Source organism: Peromyscus maniculatus, chromosome 2, assembly GCF_049852395.1.
Source record: "Peromyscus maniculatus bairdii isolate BWxNUB_F1_BW_parent chromosome 2, HU_Pman_BW_mat_3.1, whole genome shotgun sequence".
Taxonomy (NCBI): Eukaryota; Metazoa; Chordata; class Mammalia; order Rodentia; family Cricetidae; genus Peromyscus; species Peromyscus maniculatus.
In genome coordinates, this window is record NC_134853.1 from 115,389,484 (window position 1) to 115,407,241 (window position 17,758).

A 17,758-nucleotide genomic window follows, 5' to 3' on the forward strand; every position below is an offset into this window, starting at 1 on the left:
TGAAACCCTTCCTTACAATCACTGTCAAAATCAGTAGTGATTATTAGGAATATTCCTCAACATTCTACCTATGCTTTAAATTGCTGCCAGTTTTTAAGAAAATTTTGTTTTTTAGGTTCAGGCAGCATTAAAAAATGTTACTCAGTTCTGTGAATTCATTTGTGAGTATAAGACCAATTTATATAGTCCAGGCTCACTGTTTCTCACTTTGTTGATATAAATCTAAATTTTATATTTCTTTATTGAGCAAAATTTTAGTATAATTTCAGACATTGCAGCACATGTATTTATTAATACCAGAATCTGTTCATTTTAGTTAGTAAACAATCATCCATAGGCGTTCTTTTTCCCAGTTTGTGGTTTCCTGAATACTGTCAACACTAGTAAATGCTGGTGGTGGAGATAAATTATTTAACTTGTAGCCAACCAAAGTATGAGTTACTGCATTTGGACTTGATTGTGCAAGTCAGTAGAAAAATAATTGTATGATATTTACATGAGGTACTGAATAATATGAAGGTCTACTGGTTATAGTTTTGTTTGTCAAATAAAAATCTTTTTGTCTAAGCTATAAGTAGACTGATAATATTTTTCATAATTTCAACATGATAAAATTATTTTTCTTCATGTACCTCATTGACATCTATATATCTGTCTTCAATAAACCCATCATCATCTACCACAAATGAATGCAACTGTTCAAATATTACTGTGGTGTCTTCAGAGTTTGTATCTGTTATTTGTGAAAGAGAACTTGGGTTTCTAGGAAGACCATTTTCATAGGGTTCTACTTCATGCTCTTCCAGGCGATGATGATTGTAACTGAGCAGAATATTGTACCACACTGGACACTTGATAGCAATGAAGATGAGGAGCGAAGTTAGCAGGACAGTGAGGACAACACCAACAAGGAGAGCCCAGCTTTTTCCAAGAGGTTCATGTTCTTAAATAGAAGAGAGAGATGTTGTTAAGTTGACAAAAGTCAAGCAGTGTTGGAAAGGAACATACTTTACAGTTTTCTTTGAATTAAGGTTACTAATACACTAAAGAAAAAATTGGTCAAAGAACATCGTTTTCCAAATGACTAAAGGTTGAGCAATCCTAATTAAAAAACCCAAGATGCTCCAAAATCTGTAACTAACTCTTTGAGCACTAACATAATTTCACAAGTGGAAATCCATAGCAGTTCTCAAGGGACAGGCCATAGTAAAAACACAAATGTCTCAAAAAATAGTGTATAAAATTATCTTTAGACTACATACATGAGGTATTTTTGACACCTAAGTGAATTTTGTATATAGACTTGGATCTCCTGTCATGCGTATGCAGTAGTCTATAAAATAAAACCCGGTATTGTTACTAGCTCACATAAAATCATTAACTTATACTTGTGAAGTGTGTTGGTTTGGCTAGTAAAATAGTTGGCTAACTAATACATAATTTCAAGTGCATGATATCTAATATAGCCTCAGTTGGAATCTAGTATTTTGTAAATCTTCATTGAGATGGATTGTTCTTTTACATTGTTCATAGAAACTCAAAATAGTGAAAGACAAAGGAGAACTGTGTGGTTAGTTTGACACCTTCAGCAATAGTAATATTCAAAACCAGTAAATTACCTGAGTTGCGTGTTAAGTTGTTTAAAGAGCCATTGGAAGTTGAATTCCTCATGGACTGAAAATCAATATAAAGATCTTCAGTTATAGTGGAAATAAATTTAGAGTGGCATTCAGTTGTAAAGGGTGCTGACTTGATGCTGTAGTGCTTTAGCTCATCTGGATAGTTACACATGGTGATGCTCTCATTTTCTAGAAAAGAAATAAATTGAGACGTATTATAGACAATAGAAGTGGTTCATAACACAATGTTGATCTGGAATTTTTGGTAAATCAATCTCATTAGAGAGACAATAAGAAGGACTGGAAAGTTGTCTTAGTGTTTAAAGCACTTGCTACTCTTGCAGACAGTTTCTGTTTAATTTCCAGCTTCTACATGGTGGCTCATGAGCATCCTTAACTCTAGTTCTGGGGGATCCAGTGCCCTCTTCTGACCTTTACAGAGACCAGGTACACACATGGTACACATACATACATACATACAGGCAAAACACTTAAACATATACTCTGAAATAAATGAACCAAAAATTTTTTATTGTAAGAAAAGAACTCTTGATGAATTTACATGCCAACATGAGTGTTGATGCATATTCTTGGTATGCAGGTTAATTGCAGTATGTTTTGTTTAGTTTGTATGTTAGAAAATTTTATGATTAAGATTATTGTTATAATCTGGATCCTAAGTAGAGCATGCTATGCAGTTAACAAAATAAAACAAGACCTTGAGTTCAAGGCCCAGTGCTGAAAAACAGATAACTAACCAGACAAAAGTAAGGCACCTCTTTTTGTGTATGTTGTGGTACAATACACCAAAGAATATATAGGAAGTACTTGAAGGAAAATTAATCTTTCTTTTAAGCTAGGATCTCAGTGTGTAATCCTGGCTGGTCTAGAATTCACAAAACTCTGCCTGCCTCTGCCTCCCAAATTCTGGAATTAAATGCACTACCACCACAGCTGACTTGTAAAAATAATATTTTATAATGACTCTGCATGTTTAATACTATCATCTTGCAGATACCAGTGTTGAAATTACAACTCCCCCCACCAGGTGGGGTGAGAGTGTGTTTATTCTGCAGTTTCTTCCAGGTGGTTTTTTTTTTTTTTTTTTAGCTTGGTTTGATTTTGGTTTATTTTTAACTGTGCTAGAGATCAAGTTCAAGGCTGGAGTCTACCATTGAGCAATACTTCCAGCCCAGCTGTTTTCTTTTATCTGTTCTAATTCTGACATAAACCATCAAAGCTCAGTCACATTGTCTTCTCGCTTACCTAATGTCACATCAGACTTGTTCAGCCAGTTCTGCAACTCGAGTAGACTACAGGTGCAGTTCCATGGATTTCCATCCAAAGTTAGTAACTCCAGATGAAGTAGTTGTGGTACTTCAAAATGGCTTATCAAGTTGCCTTGAAGATTCAGAACTTTCAGGTTGTTTAGAGGCACAAATGTACTGGGATTCAGTTGTAATATTTTGTTTCGGCAGAGATATAACTGTTTTACTTCATTTAAGCCAACAAATGAGTCCTGTTCAATTACACTGATAGAATTTCCACAGAGATTTAAAATTTCTAGGTTGGAGAGATTACTGAAACTATTATTATATATGACAGTAATGTTATTCTCCATCAAGTAGAGCTCAGTGAGTAAAGAATACATCTGTAGCACCCTGATGTCTGAAGCATTCAGAGTGATCTGATTATAACTTAGATCAAGGATGGTAACATTGTTATTGATATCCTCTGGAATCAAGGAATAATTCCTTTTGGTGAAATTACATTTGACTTCCTAGAAAAGAAAAAAAAATGGAAATGCTTTAATCAGGAAAAATTCTAATGAGTAATTAAAATTACATATCCAAGATGAGATATTGGATAAAAATAATTCTGGAAAAAATTATACTTTAATGTGAAAAAGAAAAATCAAATGTGTTTCTTTATGGAGGTGAAATACTAAAGATTAAGAAAATTATGATACAACCACTCAAGGAGAGTACTTTGTTCCACAGATAACTTCTACCTGTTACTATATAAGCATTACTGAAAGAATATTACCCAACAATCTCTGTTTGTCTAACAGCTCAAAACTTTGGTATTTGAAATGTAAATAATTGCTTTCTATCAAATATAGAACCATGCTGGATGTATGATGCATACTTTTAATCCCAGGTAGAGGCAAATGGATCTCTGTAAGTTCAAGGACAGCCTGATTTACATAATTGTCTCAAAACAATATCAAATTAAATCACAATTGTTAATGAGCTAGAATACAAGAAATTATTCCCATATATAATATATACCGAATAAATAGTTCTTGATGGATCTGCAGTTGAAATAAAGCAGTCACATGGTAGTAAGTTACATCAGTGAGTTTTTCTTACATTTTATGATTTTTATTGACTGACATGGTGGGGTTCTTTTTGTGTGTGTGTATTGGTGTTGGTTTTATTTGCAGTAGGGTCCCACAGTATATTGCATGAGCTGGCCAACTCCTGATGATCCTGCCTCATGCTAATACATTCTGGAGGTATATGTCAACACAACTGGCTTAGTTGCTTAAGATGTCTATTTTAGGCAGAACTGGGAATTGAACCCAGGCATTAGACTAAAGCTCCCCTACTGAGTTCTATCCCCAGGCTATATCCCATTTGTTTACATTATTATTATTTTGTATATGTAAAGTATGTGCTTACCTGTGTATCGGGAGAAGGAGAGGTCAATGTTGGATGTAATTCAGATCCTCTTGCTTGCACTAAACCATTGCCTCTGCTCTCTTGCCCCCATCCTATGTTTTGAACTGATTTTTTTTTTTTGTCTTAAAACTAACCTCTAATTTTTTTTTTTTTTGGTTTTTTCGAGACAGGGTTTCTCTGTGTAGCTTTGCGCCTTTCCTGGAACTCACTTGGTAGCCCAGGCTGGCCTCGAACTCACAAAGATCCACCTGCCTCTCTAACCTCTAATTTTATAGTGAAAATTTACAGAGTTCTACTTTATTCAGCTTTTAAGGTTTTTTTTTTTATGTTTATGCGTTTGTGTGAGTTCCTGCATCTAAGTATTGCATCATGTATCTGCTTGGTATTTGTGGAGGCCAGAAAAGTGTTTCAGATCTCCTGGATCCGGAGTTACACATACCTATGAGCCAACATGTGGGTTCTGGGATCTGAACCTGGGTCCTCTGCAGGAGCAGAGGGTGCTCTTAACTGCTGAGCCATCTTCTTGTTCCCATTTGGTTAGCTTTTTTTTTTTTTTTTTTGGTTTTTTGAGACAGGGTTTCTCTGCGTAGCTTTGTGCCTTTCCTGGAGCTCACTTGGTAGCCCAGGCTGGCCTTGAACTCACAGAGATCCGCCTGGCTCTGCCTCCCGAGTGCTGGGATTAAAGGCGTGCGCCACCACCGCCCGGCTGGTTAGCTTTTAAGAAGATTCATTTTATAGAACAAAGAATGCTTTCGCTCAGAGGTTACAGAATTTTAGTACATAGATAAGTAAATATTTAATTTTTATTTTATATTAAATTTTATTTATATTTGTATGTGTGTACAGTATGTGTGTGTGTGTGTGTGTGTGTGTCCATGCACATGTATGTCATAGCATATGTGGAAGCAGAGGACAGTTTTCAGGAGTCCTCACTTTTCATAATGGGTTTTGGAGTTGGAACTCAGGTTGCTACCCTTAGTCGCAAGCACTGTTCATTAGCTGTGAAGACACTTCACTGGTTCTCAAGAGTTTATTTTTCTTTTATACATTTTACTGCCCTTTTTCTACTATTGATCATAAAAACTTACTGTTTCAGAGGCCTGGCTTTTGTCAAACAGTAGTAGTATAGAGAATGGCCAAAACAAGGTCAGGAAGCATTTGACTTTCATATCGAAGGCCTAAGAGAAAAGAGATAAACTTTAGAGGTGAGGACATACTGATTTCCTTTTTCCCTTTTACATGTATTATTCTTTTAAAATACATAAAACATGAAACATTTACATTGCCTTTCATTATCCTGTATACTAACATTAAACTAAACAGCCCCTGTGACTATTCAAAAATATTGAGACTCAGTATTTTTCTAGTGTGTCTTCTTAGCTTCAGAGTTAATGAAAAAACAAAACTTATAAACAATTTAAATAGTTGTGTTAACAACGTTCAGCATATGTAGATTTTTTAAAAAAGCCCAAAGGAATGTGTATTTACGATTATGTGCATACTTAATATATTTAAATGGATGCTTCTTGATATTTCAATTTTGGGTGTTGTATTGATATTATAATTGATTTGTAGTAGTGGAAGATAAAAATTGCTACTTTTTTCTACTGTAATCTCTAGTACATTGTCTGTTCACTTTCTAACAGATGCTAAATGAATTTTGCCAGATGAATATTCAGGGTTTATAATATCATGATCACATGTAAATTATTGGTTATAGAACCATGTTGTTGGTTTTTTACTCTTTTTGCTCTTTTTTGGGGGGCACCACCCAGCTCCCCAATAAATCACACATGGAGGCTTATTCTTAATTAAGAATGCCTGGCCTTAACTTGACTTATTTCTAGCCAGCTTTTCTTTCTTTCTTTCTTTTTTTTTTTTTTTTCATTTTTCTTTATTAAGAAATTTTCTATTCACTCCACATACCACTCACACATTTCCCTTACTCCCTCCTCCCACCCCCTTCAGCCCTCTCTCCCAAGCCACCCTGCATACCTACATCCCCCAAATCAAGGTCTCCCATTGGGAGTCAGCAGAGCCCAGCACACTGAGCCTAGGCAGGTCCAAGCCCCTTCCCACTGCACCAACGCTGTGAAAGGCGTCACACCACAGGCACCAGATTCCCAGAAGCCTGCCCATGCACCAGGGACAGATACTGATCCCCCTGCCTGGGTGTCCCCCAAACAGTTCGAGCCAAACAACCATCTTCCGTATCCATAGGGCCTAGTCCAGTCCCATGGGAGCTCCACAGCTACCAGTCCACAGTTCACGGGCTTCCACTAGTGTGGCCGGTCATCTCTGCACATCCTCCCATCATGATCTCGACGTCCCTTGCCTGCAGAATCTCTCCTCTCTCTCATCAGTTGGATTCCAGGAGCTCAGCCTTAGCCAGCTTTTCTTAAATTGTCCTGTCTGTCTTTTGCCTTTGGGCTTTTCCCGTTCTCCTACGTACTCTCTCTTACTCCATGACTTGCTGTGTAGCTGGGTGGCTAGATGGCTGGCCCCTGGAGTCCTCCTTCTTCTCTGGCTCTAGCTCTCTTTTCCAAATTTCTCCTATTTATTCTCTCTGCCTGCTAGCCATGCCTATCCTTTCTCCTGTCTTGCTATTGGCCAGTTCTTTATTAGACCATAAGGTGTTTTAGACAGGCACAGTAACACAGCTTCACAGAGTTAAACAAATACAACATAAATAAGTAACATACCTGAAAATATTCTACTTCAGAACCATGTAGCCTGATCACTTTTTCCATTTTAGACTTTTTTTTCCTGCTAAACTGAGTTTTTTTTAAATGTGTTTAGTTTTCTGTTTTTTTTTTTTTGTTTGTTTTTTTTTTTTGGTCATGAATTTATTCCCATGCTGTTCCATAGCAAACTTCTCAGTAAGTAGTGCATAGTATTTCCTCATTGCCAACTACATGAAAAGCCTCTCTCGGAGCCTGTTGCTGTGCTTGGTCTAGACATGCTGACCAGTGGATGGCATTTCCACAGCTGGTCATGTCTGACTTGCATGTACAGATTCTTTGTAGTTTGTTTTTGTTTTTTTTTTTTTTTACAGATTCCTGTTTTTTAGAATTCCTTGTCTTGTTTTATTGTTGGGTTTTTTTTGGTGGGGCATCATAACTTTCCAGAAGGACCACAGGAAGGACTGTTTTGGTGTAAAATCTTGAGTGATTTGTCTAGAAATTGAATTCTAGGTAGGAAATAATTTTCCCTCAAAATACTGGTGGCCATTGTGCTACTGTCTTTAAGTTTCAGTACTTACATTTTTCTCACTCTTCTTCATCTTGTCTAACTTGCCTCTCCCTAACTCTCAAAACACCAAAAGTCAGTGTCTTCAACTTCATGATCTTGTGCCTTTAAAGTTTGCTTTATCAGTCAAATTGGGCACCTGGTTGTCCCTTCCAAACTGGAAGTTATATCACTCAGTTCTGAGAAAATTATTTTCTGAATTATTCCATTGATTGATAATACTATTTGTAGAGCTGCCTAAATTGAGTATTGTACCATCTGGAATAACTTTTTTTTTTTTTTCAAATCCTTACTTTCCTATATATCTTAGAGTTTTGCTCTACTTTTTGGAGACAATCTCAACTTTATCTTTTTTCCCCCCACATTCTTTAAATTCTAGACCTCTTTTCATTCTCTTAATATTTTTTTCTTCAGTAGTTCCTACTGCATGGATATATTTTCTTCTTCCTCCTCTTCCTCTCTTCCTTCTCCCTCCCTCCCTTCCTTTTTTCCACCCTTTGTGCTTTTTTTTTTTAATGAATAGCTTTTGTGTCCCCAGGTTTATTTTTTCCAGCTATGGAAGCATTCTTCATGAATGTTAATATTTTGCTTGGAGTAAAGTGGAAAGCTAAGTGGCTGATAGAAAGCTATGTGTTTGTATATGCATCACTGACTATAGACATTCCTGTAGAATGAACGTGCTGGACTTGGGAGGAAATTCTCACTGTCATTACCTTTCTCTCAGACTAGTTGTAGTCCATAGAACAACTTTTCTAAATTACTTCCTATACAAGCAAGGCTCTAGCCATCCTTCCAAGAACAGAGTGCTAAAAAGGTGGCTTAATACTGATTTTGGTGTATCAGCTATAACTTCATCTCAGTGGTGTTCCTCTATTTATTTGGGCCTAGTACCCAGATTCCTCCACAGGAGAATAAAGCTCTTCCCTTCCATAAAGGAGAAGCATCATGTGTCAGAGCAGAGGTACGGAGGACTTCTTGCTTCCTCCTCTACTTCCAGAATACCTGATAATGGTAATTTCTGAACAATTTAAGTTCCTGTAATAGAAATCAAGTGGTTTTTCTATTTTTTTCCCATTGTTAACAGGGAAAAAAGTTTGGTTTTGCAGTTACCTTCTCTTAATTTTCAGACTGCTAAATTTTATTATTGTTACTTTCTAGTCCATTCTCTTTTCTTGTGAGTTTATACTCTTCTTTACCTTGAACTTTTATTGTAGTCAAGTTTTGAATAGAAGCCAAAGTTAATAGGTGTATTTGATATGCTGCTCAAAGTAGAAATTGCCCCTTATTGAAAAGTAATATTCTTAGTTTCTATTTTCTATTTCATCTTTTCTTATGATAATGTTTCATATTCTCTGTCTACCTGTTTTCTCAAAGTCATCACATGTTTGAAAAGATATAATTATTTCTTGTCATGTTTAGGGGTCTTCTAAAATTTATAATAACTTACACCTTTTAAAAGCACTTTTTATACTTACTTAAGAATTTTAAGATTATTGCATCTGAGCAGAAGTAGAAAAACTGAGTAGAGTAAGAAGATTCTTTTTAAGTTACTGAAGCCTGTTTGCTCATAGGTGATAAGGATTTATTATTTTTCAATGCTGTACTGTTCTTGTCCACTTGTCCATTGCTTTCAATTTGTTGATCTGTTTAGCTTTATTTTCCTTCTTCTTTTTGTCTTTTCAAGTTTACTAGAAAAAGCTACTTTGTCTCCTAGATTTTATATAATGTAAGTTTTATATGGTAAACACTCTATCACTCTTTTAGAGCCAGAAGTGGGATCAAGCTACAACTTACTCCACACCATTGGTCATAAAAAGAAGATGCCTAGGTCTTTTATGAAAGCTAGCTTACCTGTGCTTAATAATCTCTAGGAATCATTGTACAGCTTTTTTGATGGCTTGCACAGTGGTATGGCAAGTTTAATCCTGATGTCCCCGGTGGTATGCAGCCTGAGTGAGGAGAGGTGAGTAATGGAGAAGTGCTAGTTTTTCAGGTATATAAGATAAGGATGGTTAAAGAAAGCAAATAGGCTATGAAAAAATTAACTGATTTAAGAGAAGAGTTGGTGTGGAACAGAAGCAAGTGAGGGCCTTTCGTGGTAGTTCTTGCTTTTAATCTCAACTCTAGGGAGGCAGAAACAGAAGGATCTCTATGAGTTTGAGGCCCCCCTGATGCTCATATGTGTTCCAGAACAGCAAAGAATACATAGAAAGACCTTGACTCAATTAAAAAAAAAAAAATGAAGATTGAAGTGGAGTTAAGGTAGGGCTGTAAGCCTGTGGCAAGAAGAAACTAGAGGATCATGTTATATTTATCATCTAGTAATTGTTTTCTATAGATTACTAAAAGAAAATTATGAAGATTAAAAACGTTTTTCTTCAAATGAATTTTAGAGTTAAAAGCAGCATATAGTCAAGGTTCTACTGTCAGCGTACCTGCAGTATCACTGTGTTTAAAGTTTTAACCCACACTGTCTGCAGGCTTTTTCACACATGCTTATATTTTTTGCTCAGGGAGAGATCAACAGAGAGTGAATGTTAACAATTGTGATGCTACATACATCCTGTGACAAAAGTATTTCTTCAAAAGTTGATTTAGAAAGAAGTCAGTTAAAAAAAAAATGACCGTTAAATACGGCCATTTATTTTGAGGTTTTTCTCAATATGTAAGTTATTTTGAAATGATTTTTGTGTTTTAAAAGAATTAATAAAATCATGATGAAATAGAGTATCAGTTTCTGTTAGCTGGTTTATGGATTTAAGAGCCTTACACAGGAAAACCAAATCTATACCCAAAGGAATATTGCTAATACAGAAAGCATATTCTTCTTAAGAAGTTTCAGTTCAAGTGTAGGAATTTGGGTTTATTTTTCTATGACTTACTATATGCAGTGAGATAAAAAGATGCTGCACTTATTTTGATTTTGTTACATAAAGTCCAGAAGTAATTTTGTCCTTCTATATTTTAGGTATTTATTCCACAATATACAGTACATTTGGAGTGAGATGTTAATGATTAAGTTATCTTTTACTTCTTTCCTATTATGTGATTTTTGAATTTTAAAACTTAAACAATAACTAACTTACATTGGAAATTATTTTTGAAAACTGTTTAATAATAGTAGTTATCACCCAACTTCAGTAGTTTCAACTAGTGATTCTTTTAATCTTGTAAACTTGTTTTAAGTTTAAAGTTACTTCAGACTTCTCTGATTAACATTTAAAAATTAAAAAAAAGTTCTTCAAAGTTTGATTAGCTAGATGAGAACTTTGTATTCTGCTGGAACTTTATTTGTAAAGAGCTGTTGGCCATTTTCTAGGTTTATATTATTTCTGCAGTAGACAGCATGAAAATACGATTGTGCTTTCTGCTCTTTGTCACTAAAGGCAAGGATTGTTCTACAGATTTAACAAACTTCATGTTTGAACTCAGTACCAACTACCAGCCCTTAAGTGTATAAGTTCTTACCTTTGCTTTGTCCTTTTTGTATCTGAGACGGACCGGTGTGCTCACGACATTTATTCTGTTTCTTCTACTGCATTGGAAAAGCCTGTGTCAGATGACTGCACTTCACTTTGTCTCAACCTTTGTCCCCAGTGAGCAAGTGATTAAGAAGAAGCTGGGCTTCTTAGCAAAAGATTGACTAGAAGCCTAATTTCTTAAAGACATCTGTGACTTTTTAGTGTAACAAATAGCAGTTTGTTTAGTTTTTGTGTTTTGTTTCAAAATTTCATCAAAATATTAACAATTTCATTTCATGGCTTAAAGTGTATAATATTGAGAGTATTTTTGAAAGATGTTTCTAAAGATATGTGGGTTAACTGTAAAGCTGTTTTGTATTTTGTTAGATTCAAATTAAAAATAGACCTCCAAGTTTTATATTCCACTGCCTTTCAACATTGTTGTTTGCTCATTTTTATGGTACCTTGCTTTTATTAGTCACTTTACTGCCAGGTTATAACAGGGGCAAAGTGCTCAAGTCATTTAAAGACCTGACAGCCATTATATGCCTTCAGAAAATAAGATGCCTTCCTTGTGATGTAATCTTAATCCTCTGTAAATGTAGTATTATACAATATTAGTTCCCATCTAACTACAGTGGACAAAGGAAGAAACAGTGTTTGTTAAATAATGTAGAGTGATTTTTTTTCTCCAAAAGATAGTTCCTTGATGTCTTAGTAAACTTGATAAAACTAAGATTGAAATAAATGGCACTTTGTGCTTCATATCTCTGTGTACTCACCTAAATTTTGGCAGTAGAAAGCACATTGTTACATTGTAAGTGTTGATGGTCAGAGGGAAAATATCACTGCCTGTTCAACAGTGAGGCAAAAAAAGTACATTGTAAAAAAAAAGTACATTCCCAGTTGTCTGTTATATTACCTTCACATTTTATTTGGTTATTCTGAGATGTTTGTAGGAAATGTTCTAAGTTTAGGTTCCTTTTGCTAGTTGTAGGATATGAATGTATAGAAGGTATGTGGATCTAATGGACTTAGCTGCTAATTGATTGAGGACAGTAGAAATTGTTACCTATGAGTGAATAATGGTAGGTTAATCAGATTTTGAAAACCAGCAAGAAATTCATGATCTGGATACTAAAAATCTATGTTAATCAAACTCAGTCTTTCCATTTTTCTTTCTTCTTTTTGTAACAGGCTCTTACTATGTAGTCTTGGCTGGCCTAGAACTCCCTGTGTAGACCAGGCTGGTCCCAAACTCATAGAGATCTGCTGCCTCTGCTGCTCAAGTACTGGGATAAAGGCGTGAGGCACCATACCTAGCAAATAAATTCTCTCAGCTTTCTTTAATGAAATGACCCCTGGTAGGTCAACCATACTCCAGGACAGGCTCCACTCCCAAGAGAATTGCATAACACAAACTGCACTGGACTGGGGCAGGAGAGAGAACTCAAAAGTTGAGGAGAGGGAGCTATGTGAGGGTAGATAGGGCAGATATGGAGGAATAGGGTAGGGATCAAAATTATATGATTCTCAAATAATTAATAAAAATACTATTTTTAAAACGAAAGTTACTGTACCCTATCAGTAATTGACTATGTAGAAAATAAAATACAGGGCACACTAGTGGTATTTCTTGTGATTATATTGTGATTGAATGATTAGGATAATCATGACTATTATTAGGAAATTAATGTATTATGGTGCTAAAATATGTTTGGTAAATACCCGTTTGTCTTAGTTAGGGTTTTTATTGCTGTGAAGAGACACCATGACCATGGCACTCTTATAAAGAAAACATTTAATGGGTGGCTCACTTACAGTTCCAGAAGTTCAGTCCATTATCATCATGGTGGTGTGCAGGCAGACATGGCGCTGGAAGCTGAGAGTGCTGTATCTTGCAGGCAGCAGTTAGTTGACTGACTATCACACTGAGGCAAACTTGAGCAAAAAGACCTCAAAAGCCACCCCCACTGTGACATACTTCCTCCAACAAGGCCACACCTCCTAATTGGGCTACTCCCTTTAGGGGTCATTTTCTTTCAAACCACTACACTATTGTATTTAAAGCAATAGGTAAAAGCACATTTGAGCAAAGCATATTATTGATCTTAAGGTATACTTTCTTCTTAAGGTTCTAATAGAACTTTATTATTTTTGTTGTATGTACACGTGTGCATATGAGCACACGAGCACACATGCTGAGTGTGTGGATTTGGTCTATCCTGCTTTGGGTTCCATGGATTAAAAGATCATCAGGCATGTGCAGTAAGCACTTGGACTCACTGAGTCATCTCACCCAACCTATGATTTTCTTTTTAAAAAAATCAAACTGGGGCTGGCACAGTGGCTCAGTGGTTAAGAGCACTTGTTCTTGTAGAGGACTGGGGTTTGGTTCCAGCACTACACATGGTGATTCACAACTCTTTGTAGCTCTAGTTCCAGGGATCTAGGAACCTCTTCTGACTTCCATGGCACTTGGATTTTTATGGCCTTTTAATGGAAACCTTAAAGGGACTCATAGGCCAGAGGTACATGAACATTAGTTTTTTTTTTCTGTTTTTCTCCCTGTTTGATAAGCAACAAACCTTTTTACCTCTTAGGCAACTGATTTTTTAAAGGGGCACATACATACATGCATCAAAACACTCATTCACACAGGATAAATAAATCCTAAGAAAGTGTTCATATTGCAGTGTAGCTCTCCTTGTTGGCCAGTTCAGTCAGAGTTGCCTTGCCTTAAATGATGTACATTGTAACTTTCTACACAGAGTTTAATTTGATCAAAGAATGCTGTGACTAAATGATGTTTGAAAATCACTATTTTAAACTAAAACTTACTTTGGGAGTATGATCACCAAAAGATGAAATGAACCCTCATATGTACAAGGCCTGAGATAATCTTTCTCTTTTATTCATACATTTAAATGGAGAATACAGAATCTGGGTTCAGGGATGCCAAAGAGAAAAATCTATGCTACTGGGATCAAGTTGTATATACTTTGTAAAATATAAATATGAGGGCTGGGCAGCGGTGAAGTACGCCTTTAATCCCAGCACTTGGGAGGCAGAGGCAGGTGGATCTCTGTGAGTTCGAGGCCAGCCAGGTCTACAAAGCGAGATCCAAGACAGGCACCAAAACTACACATGGAAATCCTGTCTCAAAAACAAACAAACAAACAAAAAAAATAAATAGATATAAGGACTTTCTTTCATTCACTGTGCTTGATTTTCTTTTTAAGTACCTCTAAATAAAATTTTTGATTTTTTTTTTTTCCCTTAATATACTAACAAGAACATTGCATGCTTTTGATTTCAGGAAGGAGAAACAGATCAGAAGTGTAGAAGAAGAAGTTGAACAAGAAAAGCAAGCAGCAGATGGTATTATCAAAAATATGTCTCCTGAAAAACAAGTCAAGTACATAGAAATGAAAACCACAAATGAGAAACTCTTGCAGGTAATATTACCTTGGACTATGTGCTAGGCATGTAGCACAATGCTACATGTACTCAAAGTCAGTTTGCAAATCAACATCAGTGTGCCTGAGAACTGACCTGGACCTACTCATCAGAATCTCATTGTAACAATGTCCTCAGCTAATTCCCATGATCTTAGAAGCATGAGAAGCACTAATACAGGATTCATTTTTTTATGTTGCATGGTGTTCTAGTTTTTAAAAAATACATAATAGTTTAGTTCTCTGCACCTTTCAATTTTATATGTCATAAAGGTATATGAAAACACTTGGATGAACTTATTTGAGACAAGGTCTCACTATTTAGGCATGTCTGCCTTGAAACTTGTTCTTTAGACCAGGCTGGTATTGAACTCACAGAGATCCTCCTGCCTCTGCCTCCCAAGTGCTGGGATTAAAGTAATGTACCACCACACATGGCCTAAACACTTGAATTTTTATGGCCTTTTAATGGAAACCTTAAAGGGACTCATAGGCCAGAGGTACATGGACATTAGTTTTCTTTCATTTTTCTCCCTGTTTGGTAAGCAACAAACCTTTTTACCTCTTAGGCCCCTGATTTTTAAAGGAACAGTTTATGTGCCATCACGATGCTTATTCAAGCCCACATGACACTTCCCTGAAGGATTACCAAAACATTGGGCCAATAACCACCCAGTAATGAATATTGTTTATTTCCCAGATACTCCATTTAATTTTAGTAAAACTTTTTTTTATCTTAGACAAAATTTATTGTATAAAATGAGTCATTGAAGAAAGAATATTGTAGAAATGCCGAACTAGTACCAAAGTATATTAAATTTTATACAGGGATTATGAATGACTAATCATTGGTTCTCTCTCTTTCATCTATCCATCTTCTTCTCTCCTCCTTCCCCCTCCTCTTCTCTTTTCCCTCTGTTAGTTGTCCGTCCCTTCCTCCCTCCCTCTCTCTCTCCTCTCTCCTTCCTTCCCTCCCTCCTTCCCTCCCTCTTTCCATCCATCTTCCTCCCTTTGTCCTCCTCTCGTGTATATGTAAGTCTTGGTCCTAAAAACAATTAGGCAAAAGATGTGAAAATGTGGCTGAAGATTAGAATTTTAAATCTTGATTTTGAACAATGACATCATTAGTTTGAAGGTTTCTGATAATTACTGTGATCAGAACACTGGTAAGATAATTGTGACAAAATCTGAAGTTTTTGATGGTATGTAGGAAGGAGTTTAGAACTGATGAAAGGAACTATCCCAAATAGGATAAAACCTTGGTAAGTTGTAGTCGATATGAAAAGATAGGAATTGAATATATTTGCAAAATTTGTTACATTCAGAGGTGAGATATTTAAAAAATGAAGAAAATATTATTACTTTACATTTGCCTTTTTCCCCTTTAGGAATTAGATACACTTCAGCAACAACTAGATTCATTAAACATAAAAAAGGAGAGCCTAGAAACTGTGAGTACAAGCCATGGATTGCTTTCCTGTCACTAAGCTCTGAGAGATAATTAGGGGAACATTAACCCAACTCATGGGCTCAGGAGTTTACTTACAGGAGTTCAGTGTACTTTCTTCCCATTCTGAACCACAAAGGTCTCAGATGGGTAAGAAGTACATTGGGTTTTTTTCTTGTTGTTTGGTTTTTTCTTTAGTAACTACTGGATACAAAGCAAATCATTGCCCCACAGTGCTGTGCAAAAATGTAACAGCAGTTTAGGTACACTATAGGAGACTGAAAACAGAGGGTGTGGGATGTGGGTGGATAAAGCATCTGAGGGTATAACACTTGTGTTTTTCTTACTTTTTTTTTTTTAACTTTTATTGATTCTTTGTGGATTTCATGTCATACATGCATTCTGATCCCACTTATCTTCCCGTTTCCACATTTTTTAAAACCAGTTTTAGTTCACAAAATAAAGGCATGTGTATGGTTTTAAAACTGAAAGAAAAAAAATGGCATAAAATGTTTGTTTTTTACCCCTTTTGGATAGAACTACTTTGACATTTACTTCCTCCTTACGCAATTTCACGAGCTCTTTATACTCGTCACCGGTATGTTCATTTAATCACCATAGCAATCTTGTAATCCCTTCTGGTTGTTAAAATATTAGAAAACTTGAAATGAGATTCATGTTTGGAATTGTGATATGGCACCTGTAGCACACCCTTGGCTCCCTCCCCTCCTACACATGTATTAATACCATCTTTTTGACTGTCTTTGAGCTACCCTTCAATATTTTAAATTAGTGCATTGTGTAATGTTTGTGATTCAAAACATCCTTGCAAATGAATAGGTTTTCTGGGGTTATTAATAATCTCCATTGAAAATGTACATTTTTAAGAAAAGATTTGGTTTTAGTTTATGTCTAGGAGTGTTTTGTCTGCCTGCATGTATGTGCACCATGTGTATGCCTGTTGCCTACAGAGGCCAGAAGAGGAGTATATAGTTCCACAGATTAATTGCTCAATCAACAATAGGTTCAGATGTCAGTATATTCATTGTTATCACTGCAGTCACTTCTAGCTCTTTTTATCTAAAAATATTTGATCACATCTGTTCCATTTTTGAGATTATTTTTGTGAAAGTGGACCTGTGGTAATACACAGCAACTGTTCTCCCTGCATTAGTTTCCCAGTGTTCCTGTAACAAGCGGTCATCACCTGGGTTAGTAAAGCAGTAAACATTTATTTTCTTGGGGTTGTGGAGGTTTGAAGTCACATGTGTCAGCAGGGTTTGCTCTCTCTGAGACTCTGCAAGGACCTAGTTTCTTCCTGGTCACCATTCACTGACAGTATTCCCTAAGGCAGCTTCTCCGGGCAGCTGCTGCCTGTGCTCAGTTTGCACTCCCAGGGTGGGCTCCCTGTCCGTCTGAGGACATCAGTCATGGTGGATTAGACAGCCTCGTGGCTTTCTCTTAATTTTCTGTCTCTACAAAAGACCAACTACAGTTTCCTTTTTTGTCCTCAGGAAATAGCACACTCCCAGGTAAAGCAAGAGGCTGTATTGCTACATGAAAAGCTTTATGAGTTAGAGTCCCATCGAGATCAAATGATTGCAGAAGACAAAAGCATGGGGTCGCCGATGGAGGAGAGGGAGAGGTTGCTTAAGCAGGTAGGGCAAGAAAATTTCCTTCTTTATTTGTTTTGTTGTTGGTTTTTTTTTTTGTTTGTTTGTTTGTTTTGAGACAGGGTTTCTCTGTATAGTCCTGGCTCGTAGACCATGCTGGCCTCAAACTCAGAGATCCACCTGTCTCTGCCTCCTGAGTGCTGGGTGTTTACCCCACCTCCCAACCA

General features: G+C 36.3%; 2 protein-coding genes across 9 annotated transcripts in view; one reads left to right on the plus strand and one right to left on the minus strand.

Moving 5' to 3' along the window:
* Ift74 (intraflagellar transport 74) overlaps positions 1-17,758 on the plus strand; it is an 85,704-nt gene that overhangs the window by 34,349 nt on the left and 33,597 nt on the right. For all 7 annotated transcript variants that reach the window (XM_076564510.1, XM_042271410.2, XM_076564511.1 and 4 more), the window contains 3 exons: positions 14,333-14,471; positions 15,860-15,922; positions 17,433-17,576. In XM_076564510.1, the coding sequence (XP_076420625.1) occupies positions 14,333-14,471; positions 15,860-15,922; positions 17,433-17,576 (346 nt within the window). The remainder of the gene's footprint in view (positions 1-14,332; positions 14,472-15,859; positions 15,923-17,432; positions 17,577-17,758) is intronic.
* On the minus strand, positions 275-12,246 carry Lrrc19 (leucine rich repeat containing 19). Of its 2 annotated transcripts, XM_076564516.1 has the most exons (6): positions 11,021-11,132; positions 9,404-9,501; positions 5,392-5,481; positions 2,886-3,399; positions 1,620-1,808; positions 275-943 (listed from the first exon to the last, which is right to left on the minus strand). In XM_076564516.1, the coding sequence occupies exons 3-6, from the start codon at positions 5,470-5,472 to the stop codon at positions 615-617; spliced, it is 1,113 nt and encodes a 370-aa protein (XP_076420631.1). In that variant the 5' UTR covers positions 5,473-5,481; positions 9,404-9,501; positions 11,021-11,132; the 3' UTR covers positions 275-614. The 2 variants fall into 2 exon arrangements, with proteins under 2 accessions (XP_076420631.1, XP_006974077.1); XM_006974015.4 differs by lacking the exon at positions 9,404-9,501 and having other exon boundaries at positions 11,021-12,246.